The following is a 12,587-nucleotide window of genomic DNA, read 5'->3' as shown; positions in this document are numbered from 1 at the left end:
GTACTCCAAAACCCAAACCTAGCCCTGAACCCTAAAATACCCCTGTACCCCAAAACCCAAACCTACCCCATAACCCTTAATACCCCTGTACCCCAAAACCCAAACCTACCTCATAACACTAAAAATACCCCTGTACCCCAAAACCCAAACCTAGCCCTGAACCCTAAAAATACCCCTGTACCACAAAACCCAAACCTAGCCCTGAACCCTCAAAATACCCCTGTACCCTAAAACCCAAACCTACCCCAGAACCCTAAAAATACCCCAAAACCCAAACCTAGCCTTGAACCCTAAAAATACCCCTGTACCCCAAAACCCATACCTAAACCCTAAAACTACCCCTGTACCCCATAACCCAAAACTATATCTAAACCCTCAAAATACTCAAAACACCCCAAAACATATACCCCTATACCCATACTTACATTATCCAAACATTAAAAAAACATGCTTTTACCTTTCATGCATTTACAACGAATTTCGTTGTAAATGTATGCGTGGTAAAAGCATATAAAATGTAATGTCATGCGTTATAATGGCATTGCAGAGTCATGGTACTTTCGTAATCAAAGTATGCGGAGTGATGGTATGCGGAAAGAAAGTTGCGGAATAATGGGTGTTTACCCTCCCCCGGTAAGTACATTGGTGGCACGGCGGCCCACACCTCCAGCAACATAGTCATATTTTTTCACAACCCATTTGAAAAATGCACAGGTCTCTCTCATTGATGGCCAGCACCGACATACACTTTTAGACACACCTCCCGCCACAAGTTCTAGAATTGCGAACTTTAGAGCTGGGGAGCTACGTTCGAATCTCGGCATCAGCTCAACATCCTGTGATTCCAGGCAAATCGCTTTGTCTCCCCATGCCTACCACAAATGAATGTGTTCTTTTGTAATGTAAATTGTGCTCATGCCATGTTGTCGAGTTTGCGCTATATAATATTGCAAGGAAAAATAAAGTAGGGAAACTCGAGTTCACACACTACTGAACGCGCACTCTTAAGTGCATCAACAGTGCACTGTGAATCTGAGCGTTTCACAGGCCTGTCACAGATAAGAAATGCTATCTAAACGAAATCTTACTAAACAATCTACTACTGGCCGGCAGCAATTCATACCCGGACAACGTCGGGGCGGGCTGCTAGTGTGGTTATAAACAAAAGTGGATATGGCCGCTTTTAAACATTTAGGCTTATTTCACATTTGGTGTGTACCTGGATTGAAGCTTCTCAAAAACAACAAGGAGATGGATTAATGTTTGAATTAATCGCAGCCGCTGGCTATCTCTCTGGACTGTATTCCAGACCATCGTTTTTCGACCATTCTAGACCGAGACCCGCATTATGCAAATCAGTCTTGATCCTGCTGCAATAGGAGCAGTCCAGCCTGAACTGCCAGGCCAATTCCCTTCAGATGGAAACAGAAGCAATCCCAGACCACTCTCAAGCTACTTAGCTCATCAGTGAGGTATAGGTTGAGTCCTGGGGCAAAATGAGCGCAGGACTCTGCCAGCCATCACCATGAAATCTGAGAAACTGTAATTATTATGAGAGCTTTCCTTACCACAGGTCTAAACTGTACTTAAGGGAAATGTGAACTTGACCTTGATTAGTTCTAGCTAAAATTTCAAGTGCTGCAGGAATTCTGAGTGGCCAGATGACTTGGAACCATTTGCCACTGTTGCATAATATATGCTGGCTCTGAGTGACAGTTATTCTAGTTCACCTCGGACTTGAAGTCAAAGTACTGTCCACCAGACTAAGAGAAGGATAAGATCAGGGGAGGGGTTGTGGCTAGCCGTCCACACTAGAAGTGTCAGGACCATGGTTGAGGACAAGCCATGCATTTGCTTCAACCTGAAGAATTAAACAGGCTGCAAAGTATGTTTACATCTTGCCTTAATCAGGTCAGGTGCTGTGAATGCTGCCATGTGGTCGGGTGCCTTTGGGAGGAGACTTCCCAAGACCAGAGTATTTTTGGCGCTGCCCAGACAGGCCCATGTTTCTTCACCTTATGGAGCGAAGCCCTCACAAGTCTACCTGAGAAAGAGGACTTTACCATTGCTGTGCTTAACTGCTAGGAGCGTGAGGGAAGAGCTGAAGAAGCTTAGTAGACCGACCACTATTAAGTGTTTGACTGTCGGGGTCATCTTCCATACCTCTAAGTACACAGCTCTTTCAGCACGTGCTTCTTTGTCCCTGTGGTTGTGGGCCTCCGCATGATCTCCTGAATTGCATCACCCACTCAACTGCATCCAGTAAATTGCCCATTGTTGCTGCTGCCACTTAATTCACATCGCTTCTCCATGAGACTATGCAGGCCTCTGTGCTGCTCTGCCTCCACACTAGCTGGCCCTGCACACGACTCCTCCAAATAACATAACGTGTATTTGTAAAGGGCACGTCCACCCTAGGGCATCTTCGAGCTTAAAAACAGATGTTTATTATTAGCCAACTCAATGTTACTCATTTTATCGACCTCTGAAGGATGAAAGGCTGAGTGGATCTGCCTGGATTTGAACCTGTGACCATGAGGTCAAACACAGGCCCCTACAGTGGACGCATTAACCACCATACCCAAACGTCCTCTGTCCATTACAGAGTGCATTAGATTTCGTTTGCCCACTAAACATGGCATTAAGTAAAACTGAACATTAAATGCAGAGCGTAACTTTCTGTACTGAATCGCCTAGGCCAAATACAGTGCCTAGACTGTATTTTAGTTGCACACTCTGGTGTTCCCTATTTCAGATAGAGCATCTACTTTTCCTACTGCAACATTGGGTAAGCCTCATTGCCCACACACACATTTCATTGTCGTGGAAAATAACAGACTAAAAGGTTTTATGTGTTTTTACTACACTATTGAACTGAATAAAAATCGAATATTTTTTTCAGTTAGAACATGGCAGTGTGTCCACTAAGGCGCAGGATCGGCGCCCTCCCTGCTGCCAGCACAGCAAAATTGAAAAATGAAACTGTAATAAAATGAGTTTATTACCGTTTTATTTTTCAACACAGCTGGTCATCCCGAGCCAAGTGTTGGGGCGGGTCCAGCACTGCTGACTGGCAGCAGGGGAAAGGATTGGTATACACCTAAAGTTTAAAGTGCGCATGTCCCTTTAGCCGGCTGTCTTGTGATGGCCAGCCTGACGTGCACTTTAAACCTCTTCACCCGACCTGTGTTAGACAGATTGGTGGAGAGCAGACACAGGCCTCCAGTGCCTTTGGGAGCGCTGAGCTAGCCAGCCTGCTCCAACCAATCCTGGTGCTTCCCTCATGCTGATTGACATCATGAGATAAGCATATGGAGTAGTTAGGGGAGTTGGTTCAGAGACCCCTTGCTGCAGAATTGCGACCCAAGAGGACTGGAGTAGGTAGGTATGTTTTTCTTTCTTTTCATTTCGGATACTGTTTCATTTTTTTAAAACACGGCCAGGAAGTGTGAGAAACTCGCACTGCCTTCCGCCCCAACTCCAGGGCTCTTAACCGTGGCCCGTTATAAACGCTGTTTATAACAGGCCACGATTGAGCGCGTTGGACATTCTGGAGTGCCCGCTTGATCGCTTCACTACTTAAAGGGAGCAGCCACCAATGGAACATGGACACCTAAGTGATTATGCGCTGTAAACGTGTCATTTGCTTCAGTCACTACTCATTGACCGGCAACGTCTAAAGAGGATGTCGTGTGAGCTAGCCGAAGTATCTGGTGCTGAGGTCTCAGGTGCAGCTTGTTTTACAATTTTATAGTTACTCCTGAGTTTACTGAGACCAAGAGCATTGGTCTGACATTATTTAGCAAGTTAATGTGCAACACCGGACATGCAAATTTTAATATTCTTTCTAAACTGTATCTAGGAACATTTATTTATTTATTTATTTATTTATTTATTCAAAGTTTTATATAGCGCAAACAAGATCTTTACAGATATCAGAGCGCTTCACAGAGGTAGGGGCAACATTATGAACATTATGAAATAATGGCTATGATTCCTATAGGTCAGTTCAGTTGATGCAGCAATCCACGCTGTTTTCTTTGATGGAACACCTTAAATGGAAGATTCAGTCGGTGCTGCAGCTGCTGATCTCTTGATGTGTTCTACCTCCATAACTAGGAGAGCAGTGGGGATCGAGTCGAGCTCCCAGCGCCAGTCGCTTCATCTTCTCCCACGATGTGTCCAATGGGGCCATGAACATGTTGGAAGTGTTTGTTGCAAGCCTGGAGGAGTTCCAGCCAGACCTTGTGGTCCTGTCCGGTCTGCATATGATGGAAGGACAAAGCCCAGAAACGCGGGAAAGCAGACTGCAAGAGGTCAGTGACTCACCAGGCTAGTGTGGCTTTATGTGAGGACCCTTCCTACATCCCCTTTGTCCCCTTTGTAACATTGTGTGATATGAATACTTGCTAAATAAGTGTCACTCTTTCTTTCCAGGCTGTTGTTTCCATCTCTGACATTCCTAGCGATATTCCTGTGCATTTGGAACTAGCCAGTATGGTTGACCATGACCTTATGAACAATATCATGCATCAGGTAATCAGTACTATTCCAAATTGCCTCCTCTTTCTCTAATCCTCCCCTCACAATGATCTCCCCATGCCCTTTCTCATTAATTCCTCTTCCTTTCTCATCCTTACTTTACTTGTATTCCAAACCCCCAAACAATTGCAACTCATCAATTGTGGTTTTCAGAAAAGGAAATTCTTCACCGGTCACTGGATTTACATTATATGCCATGTAGCAGGCTACATCATGTAACCAATGTCAACAAACTATTTCAACTACTGACATCAATTTAAAGAGTAGTGGGCAGAGGGGTGGGTAGTAGGAAGAGTGATGCAGGAGGATGTAATGGTGGCCGAGAAATAGGCATACCAGTTTGTACTATCACCTGATGGTTACTTTATTATAAACCGGAAATGTCCTTGACCCCCCTTGCTGACAAACACGTAAAAAAAATGTGGCCTAAGTTCTTCGCAGTCTTGTTACGCTGGGTAGGTCATTATCGCTTAGTCCTTCGTTGAAAACATGTCATAACAAACTACATAGCTTGAAATCATGTCGTATTTACACGTCCCACCAACTTCCTTTCACGTCCATTTTCCTGTAATTAAGCCACACACCATAAATGAGGAACTGCAGCACTTCATGTTTAAGATGCTCCTGATGCGATCAGAAATGTTCTCTTCAAGGGACTCTGCTGCTCCCCGGAGCCTGGAAACGCTAGATCCAGAACCACCCCGCTCCTCAAACAGTGGTACAGAAATGCCTCCATGAAGTTCTAGCCAAAGATCCCCACTTTGGTGTCTCTCCGTGCGGATGAGAGAGGCCATCACGTGTTTTGCAAGTTCTACATGGGGTGAAGTCATCTCAGTAATATTTCCTTTCTACATGCTGAGACTACTAATGTGGTCCTCACACAGTACCTTTAACAATACATGATAGTGTAGCATGACTTAAGAACAGATTTAGTTCAGGTTTTGAACCAATATGTTGCCAGGAATGTCATGGAATCTGGTAAAAAAAGGATCCAAATAGTGAGGTGAAAAGAGAAGAACAGTTCCCTGCAAACAATCTCAGCTTGCTGTGTACCATCCACTGGTGATGTCACACAACTAAGTGTCCCACGTGGTGCAGTCCTCACAATCCAACAGACTGTGAGTAGAGGTATTCTTGGCAAAGTCACTGTTGAATCAGGTGGAAGCCTGGAGCGATGAGTGAAACCTTTCTTAGCACAAAAGAGCAACCCCGTAAAGGCAATTTGAAGAAGTTGATAACTGGCTGGTATGATGGCTCCAAGCACGGACTTAGTGAAGTACAAAAGTGGGCTTTTTCTGAAAAATGGAGGAGAATGTTAGCAGGAGTTTCAATGTTCATTCTCGCTTGGCACAGTAACCCAGCTGAGCATTTCAAAGGTAAACAATGGTTAAAGCTACTGTTTCGTCCCTTGTTAAAATAAAACGCGGCCATAGTGAACAAGCATTTGCAATGCAATCTGTCTCACCTTTGGGACCTTTTAACTATTTAGCCATGCAGCACATTATCGCACAGTGTGGCAGTGATCATGGGTCTGGCAGTAGAATTGACAGCAGAGAAGTGAAGGTGGTATTTGAGCTCTCAGAAGTGGGTTGAAGACAAGTACATTAAAACATTGATACATTTTAATTACATTTGTAAAAAAGTGGAGCCTACAAAGAAGCCTTTGTAAGTTAGTGGAAATTAAAATTCATGCCCTTGTTATTGTTTGCCGTTATCACCAGCTTTTCACGTTTTACACTATGGTAGTTGACATAGTGGCAAACTAACACCAGCTGTAATTTGCAGGCACATGCATACACCATTTTTGCGAGCGCAAACTGTGCCATTCGCAAAAATCTTCCGTTTGCACCCGTAAAAAGGGCATTTGCGATGCATCAAGGTTCAAGGCACTCGCAATTTGAGAATTCTCCATTAATTGTGATTTCTCAAATTTTGATTGCATTTAAAGAATCACAATTTACGATTCCTTAACTGCAGTGCAAGAACTACTTTAGAATCGTGATTTCGCTATTAGAGGGCGCAAATTACCATCAAGTTCAACTTGATGCAAATTTGCAAAAACTTTGAAAAATGCACTAAAGTGCATTTTTCAACATTGTAGGTCACACACAAACATGCCCTTGGGGCATGTGTGTGCGCAACATGTGTGCACAGAGCAATTTCAGGGGTGCAACAGGGTGTCCTTTTAACACCCTTGCATCCTTGAAATTGCATGCGCAATTTGCAAGTAACTAATAGTACTCGTAAATTGCGCATGCAATCGCCCAGTCATTCGAACAGATAATCTACCGGAAGCTTTTGAGGCCTTCAAGAGGCAGAGAGAAATGAAAGTGCAAAACTGCGGCGGAGAACAAAAGGATTGGGCACCCCTGAGATAGCACAGAGAGCAAACAGTCAGGAGGCAGTGGGCCACGTGAATGCAAGGCAGTGGGCCACGTGAATGGATGTGCACTCTGTCCCAGACATGGAGCGTGAACTGGTGAGCTGCCAGAGGTGTGGGGGCGGGAGGGGGAGTCTGCACCTCCTACATCAGCAGTTGGAGCAGAAGATCTTCTGGCTGCGCTGTCTGGAAAGGGCCATGGAACGACAAACAAGGGGAAGATGGGAGGGAGAGCAGCCAGAGGCAAACAATTGAAAGTGGCCTATTAAGACGAAGTCAATGAAAGGTGAAAGCCACCAAGCAAGAAAAAAACATTTAAAAGGCTGCCTCATTAAGAGTACTATTGTAGGTGGTTCCATGAAGTGGATCTGAAATCACTTTAGTGGATGGGTATCAGACACCAAGAGCTATTAAGATGCACGCAGGTGTAGGTGCACACTGACTGCCAAGGCTCACTGGTGCGTGGTGCATTTTCCGAGGCTACCATCTGCTCTTCTTGCTCTCTGCGATGATGTTCCCTGTGCCTGACGGTAGCAACAGCACCCGATGTAGCGAGCTGAAGGAGTCTATTACAGATTACGTTACTGAGCTAGCACAGAGAGCATCCGACAGACACGATAGGCTGAGGCTCCTTTATTTACACTATAAACACAAGACTAACCGAGCAGATGACCAGGGGGATCCGTGAACGCATGATGGCCAACCAGAAGGATCACATACTGCACCCTATGGGAGGGAACACCACTAAAAAGCAAGCATTACTGAATGCCATAGAAAACAACCAATGGCAATCAATGGGCGTGCCAAAAGCCCACAGAAGAGATGCAGCATGTCTTACTGACATAACATGCACTGTCTAGGTTGAACCTAAAAATACAGTCTCTTAATCAACAAGCAAATTGGTTCGTCATCTTACAGATATCCTTTTGTACTTTAACGTTTTCAATGGTTATGCCATAAAACTAACAAAATTGTTTGCTCTTTTTGTTTAATACGTAGGTCCTGGCTGAATAGTTTAACTAGTCTTTCAAATTTCGGTCATCAGACTAACATTTTCATTTAATTAGGCCATCGTCCCTATCTCCACTGTGTATTCTTCTCCCCTTCACCCCACCCCCACCTAAACCACCCTCCTGGAAAAGTCTGTTAGGCCATTGTGCTATCTTGAAATCCCCTGGGACACCCTGACACAAATGGAAAAGGTAAAGATGGTGTGGCAGACAGCCAGGTAAAGCAAACGGTCATGATGGACCATGCAGTCCACCTTAGTTGGATGACAAAAGCGGTCTAATTTGGTCTATAAGCTAGAACAGGGGGAAGAACCTACAGACACTTATTTGTGGGACGGTCTAGAGCCTCCTTCCAATTTTTTAGCTAGACTCTAAGGAAAGGCCTGGACCTGAGGAGCCAGGACTGACACAGCCAAATCCAAGCATTTCTCAATATTATAAGAGGAATCTAGGAAGATTGAGGTGTTTCAATAGGGTTTCGCACACTGCCTCCGTAAACCTAATGTCCAATGAACATGAGGCACAATGATGCATCCAAATAACCCTCTCCATCATACGATACAGCACCTCTTAACTGAAATTGTTTAGGTCGAATATAGTCAGAGGGTTTAACAGATAAGGATCTCCTTGTGTAAGGCAGGAAACTCTAACATTCTAAATACAGAATAAAACGCAGAAGCATCAACATGCTAAGGTTCCTCTCCCTGAGCCAGCAGCTCTAACTCAATGGTCAACTGTTGACGGTTCTTCAAGTCAGCTTTGCACAATTGGCTTTCAGGCAGTTGTTGATTGAAATGAAGACTAGGTTGTTTTTGTTGCAAGGACTCCAAATCACATTCTCCTGAGACCATAAACCATTGCTTTAACCTCGTCTTTTCATTCCCTTTGTTTTGTTCACCGTTGATACCAGAGCAGCATCCACTGATGAGAAGGAGTGTGCTGAGTTTGGATGAAATGATCAGAAAATCATTGATTGAGAAAGATCTTGGTGGTATGTGGGTGGGCTGGGGACAGGAGCTGGTGGTAAGTGATATCTGAAATGTGTCAACTTTCCTTTGTGGATTGAGAAAAAATTCTGAGACTTTTTTCCTACTCCGGACTATTTACTGTCATGAACCTGTACAAGGAACGTAGAAAAAAGAGTGCAAATTAACATTAGCCTTGAACAGTTGAACGGCCTTAATTTGAGAAGGTAATCAGTAGTTCTGTCAGTGGAGCACTTCTGTATATCCTTGGATGAAGAGGTCACTTGGTGTCTGTCTGTGGAGGAAACATTCACTTCTGCAGTGCTGCATGCCCCTCTTCAAGGGGACAAGCAAGCACTTTAGACTATAAACTCAATGCATTGAGGTTTATTTCCTGGAGTCTTGGTGGTGGTACTGCAGTGTTTGATAAGATGAAAAGAACAAGGAATCCTTCCCTCATGACAAAGACTTATGCTGACCCTTCTCGGGGAGTACTGCTGTTTCATCCATCTTTTTCTGTTAGCAGGTTTTTCCCCTCCTGAATTCCATCGGCCTGAATGAACAAGAGCTGCTCTTCCTCACCCAGTCTTCCTCTGGCCCGCACTCCTCCCTGACCACCTGGAATGGTGTACCAGATGTTGGAGTGGTCAGCGACATTATATACTGGATTCTGCAGGAGAACGGAAGGACAGAAGAGGGCAGAGGATCAGATCTCACCAGAGTTCACTTCCACACTCTGGCCTTCCATGTGCTGGCCACTGTGGAGGGACATTGGTCAAATCAGGTGGCAGCTGTGGCTGCTGGAGCCCGGGTCGCAGCAACACAAGCTTGTGCCACTGAAGCCATTGACATGACCCGGGTTGTCCTGAAGGCCCCAGTGGAGTTCGTGACGTCTCGCACAGATGATGCCATCAGGATAGCTTTCAATCCCTTGGAACCTGTCTCTGTTTGGAAGAGGGGTGCTGTCTCTTTCCACTACACTCCTGTCTTAATATGCAAAGATCCTGTGCGAACAGTGGGGCTTGGAGATGCAATTTCTGCTCAAGGTCTTCTATACTCTGAGATGGCACATCAGTAAGTGCGCATTGGTGTTCCCAGAAAGCTGTGTTGTAACTGGGAGCAGTGATGACGGCCACTGTAGGCGTTTTCTTTTTGAGAGGAGCCGGCTAGGCTTTATGTAGGTGTGCTTTGCAGAGGAGGGGTCCGGCTCACCTAAGCTAAGAGAAGCTGGATATGAAACCGAAAGATTACCTGGAAAAGCTTTTCAAAACGCAGATAGTTTCAAGGTCCGACGTAGCCAGAGCGCACACTCCATGCTTGAATGGAAGAGAAGCATTGCACAGGGCTAATGCTGCTTTTTGTTGGGGGTGGGCGAGTGGGGGAGGGGGGAGTCACGTGAACACCACTACTAAGTGGTGCTCTCAACTCTTTTACTCGGGCGACTGTTGTGTTCATGCCTTTCAACAGTTTTTGCTTGAGGAAGTATGGGGACATGGTCAGTACTCTGCCCTCTTCCTGTGGCTGGTAGATAAGCATTTTAGGACCCTCACCTCACACTCTTGCTCAGACAGGGTGGCAGCATAACTTGCCTCTCTTTCACTTGTTGCAAAGCTTCGCTACTGTCTCAGGGAGCACAAAATATTTCTCTCCCCACATTAAGGTAAGGGATGTTTCATGGTGCGAGGAGGCCTTACCCTCGCGTATAGCAATCCTTCACGATCTGAAACTTGCATTTGATCGATGATGGTTAAATCTTAATGCAGCTCTGCTGTTTGCTGAGCGATGTACAGTTTTTTTTGTATAATCCACACCCTCCACTTTCCTATGTTCTTATATTTATAAGGCTTAGTGGAATAGGGATGCTCATGTGTATCAGGAGGAGTGAAGCGTGGGAAGGAGTGCTTTCTTCTCAATTGACTGTAGCCTTTAGTTTTGATGTAAAAAAAAAATTGCTTGATGGAGACCAAAAATATTTTGCGACCTTCCTTGCGACTGCTGTTTTAGTTGTTAGTGCTGTGAGGGTGCCTGTGGCTCTTGGCCACCGAAATCCACTAGTGCCTCAGATTCAGAGTGAGCGTCCTCAAGGCTTTTAGTTAACTGTGAAATGTTTGAGTTAAACATGACTATGTGGCAAAGAAAATAATTACCCTAGACTCACATCATGATCATAGATAGCTCTACATAACCTCTGCTCTGTACTACCCCTCAGTCTCCTTGGAGCTGCACAGTTATTTTACTGTTATTTGCCAAGAAACCTAGTGATCTTGTACAGTGGACATGTGCTATGGGAGATTTGAGTGTCCCTCTGTTGCGGCATGCACAGAGGTTAGCTGTGGTACACCAAGGAACGGGCGCAGGTTGTGGTTTTCATCTTCTGCTGTAGAGACGTAATATGATTTAGTAGCAGTGCCCGCTTTCCTGGCCAGAAGCACCTGCCTTTGACAGAACTGGGATGACCAACTTCATTGACCTAGCTAGTGCCCTTCCTTCATAGGGTTTCACTCATTTGTTGACATGACTTCCAAAGTTTGGACATATTTGTTGGTTTTGAATCTGTGCAAGTTAGAGAGCCCATTTCTTACCAGTTGATCTCAGACGAACTACTTTTATGTTTGCTTGTAACGTTTCTTTGACATGGTCTAAGAATTTCGGATTGAGCTGTCCAACAAGGAATTGATGGTGGTTTCATGACTGATTTTAAGGGTAACCACTGACTATGAACACAAGTTTCCTTTAGATTCATTTTAAGTAACTTCACTTTTAAGGATATCATGAAATCTGTCTCGGACCTTCTCTCCCAGGCCTTTGTTGGGTAGTTGAGGTTTGTAGAACGTTTTAAGAATGCAAAGTAGGGTATGGTATAAGGTGTACAAACATCCATAGGGAAAACACAATGTTGCAGGGTCCTTGCTCTTGCAGCCAAGGCCTGATAATAGATTTTGGTGTGCAAGCACTTAAACTCGAGTAGTATTTGAGGGCAGCTGTTACAGATTGTCAGGAAACTCCAGCCAGCTGGACCTTTGTTCCTTTCCAAAAGCAGGACATCACTCAAGTTTGTCCCACCCTAGGAAGCTAGACTGATTACGTTTATTGCATTTATGCAAAAAATACTCATCTCAAGACATTCCCCCGTGGAAGACCTTATTGCGTGTAAAGTCCTAAAGTTTCTGCTCTGCCATTAACAGGGCTGGTCATGTCCGTGTCAGATGAATCTAGCCACATTTGTTCCCTTCGTTTGAAGCGAAGGTCCGAGTTTGGCGAGGTCCTCATCAATCATGTTATGATACAGAAGAACTTTGTACAATAAACATTTGAACATAATAACCTATTTTGCTTTTTATTTTGACCCGTTGTATAAAAATATTAAAGTTCATGTGCTCAAGTAGTCCTTTGGTGTGTTCAGTCGCGAGGTGCCTGCATAAAACGTGGACTGCTATGTCTGTTGTTTCTCCAGCCATTTGACATTTACTCCCATCCTCCTTCTCTAGTACTAGAATCCTCTTCCCTTAGATCCTGTTGACTCTCAATTTAAGAAGCGTAGAAGGCTTTTTTACGCTATGCTTTTAAATGTGTATCTTTCTGAGAGAGATTATCTTTTGTCAAGGTTTTGTACAATAGTGCCTTAAACAACCAGTCACACCTAAAATGTTCTGTGTGTTTTCCCAGAAATGCATCCAACGCTTGTGAAAC

The 12,587-nt window shown here is 44.5% G+C and overlaps 1 protein-coding gene across 2 annotated transcripts in view; it reads left to right on the top strand.

The window, feature by feature from the left end:
* Positions 1–12,221, top strand: part of ADPGK (ADP dependent glucokinase) — a 104,565-nt gene extending 92,344 nt beyond the window's left edge. Inside the window, exons 5-7 of one of the 2 annotated variants that reach the window (XM_078685035.1) lie at positions 4,120–4,316; positions 4,438–4,536; positions 9,424–12,221. In XM_078685035.1, coding sequence (XP_078541161.1) covers positions 4,120–4,316; positions 4,438–4,536; positions 9,424–9,975 — 848 coding nt within the window. In that variant the 3' untranslated portion in view covers positions 9,976–12,221. Of the gene's footprint in view, positions 1–4,119; positions 4,317–4,437; positions 4,537–9,420 lie in introns of both variants that reach the window. The other variant, XM_078685034.1, reaches the window with a different exon arrangement.
* The last annotated feature ends 366 nt before the right edge of the window (positions 12,222–12,587 follow it).

The sequence above is a fragment of the Lissotriton helveticus genome, chromosome 3_2 (assembly GCF_964261635.1).
Source record: "Lissotriton helveticus chromosome 3_2, aLisHel1.1, whole genome shotgun sequence".
Taxonomy (NCBI): Eukaryota; Metazoa; Chordata; class Amphibia; order Caudata; family Salamandridae; genus Lissotriton; species Lissotriton helveticus.
Note: the sequence above shows the minus strand (reverse complement) of the source record. Positions and strands in the feature narration are given on the sequence as shown.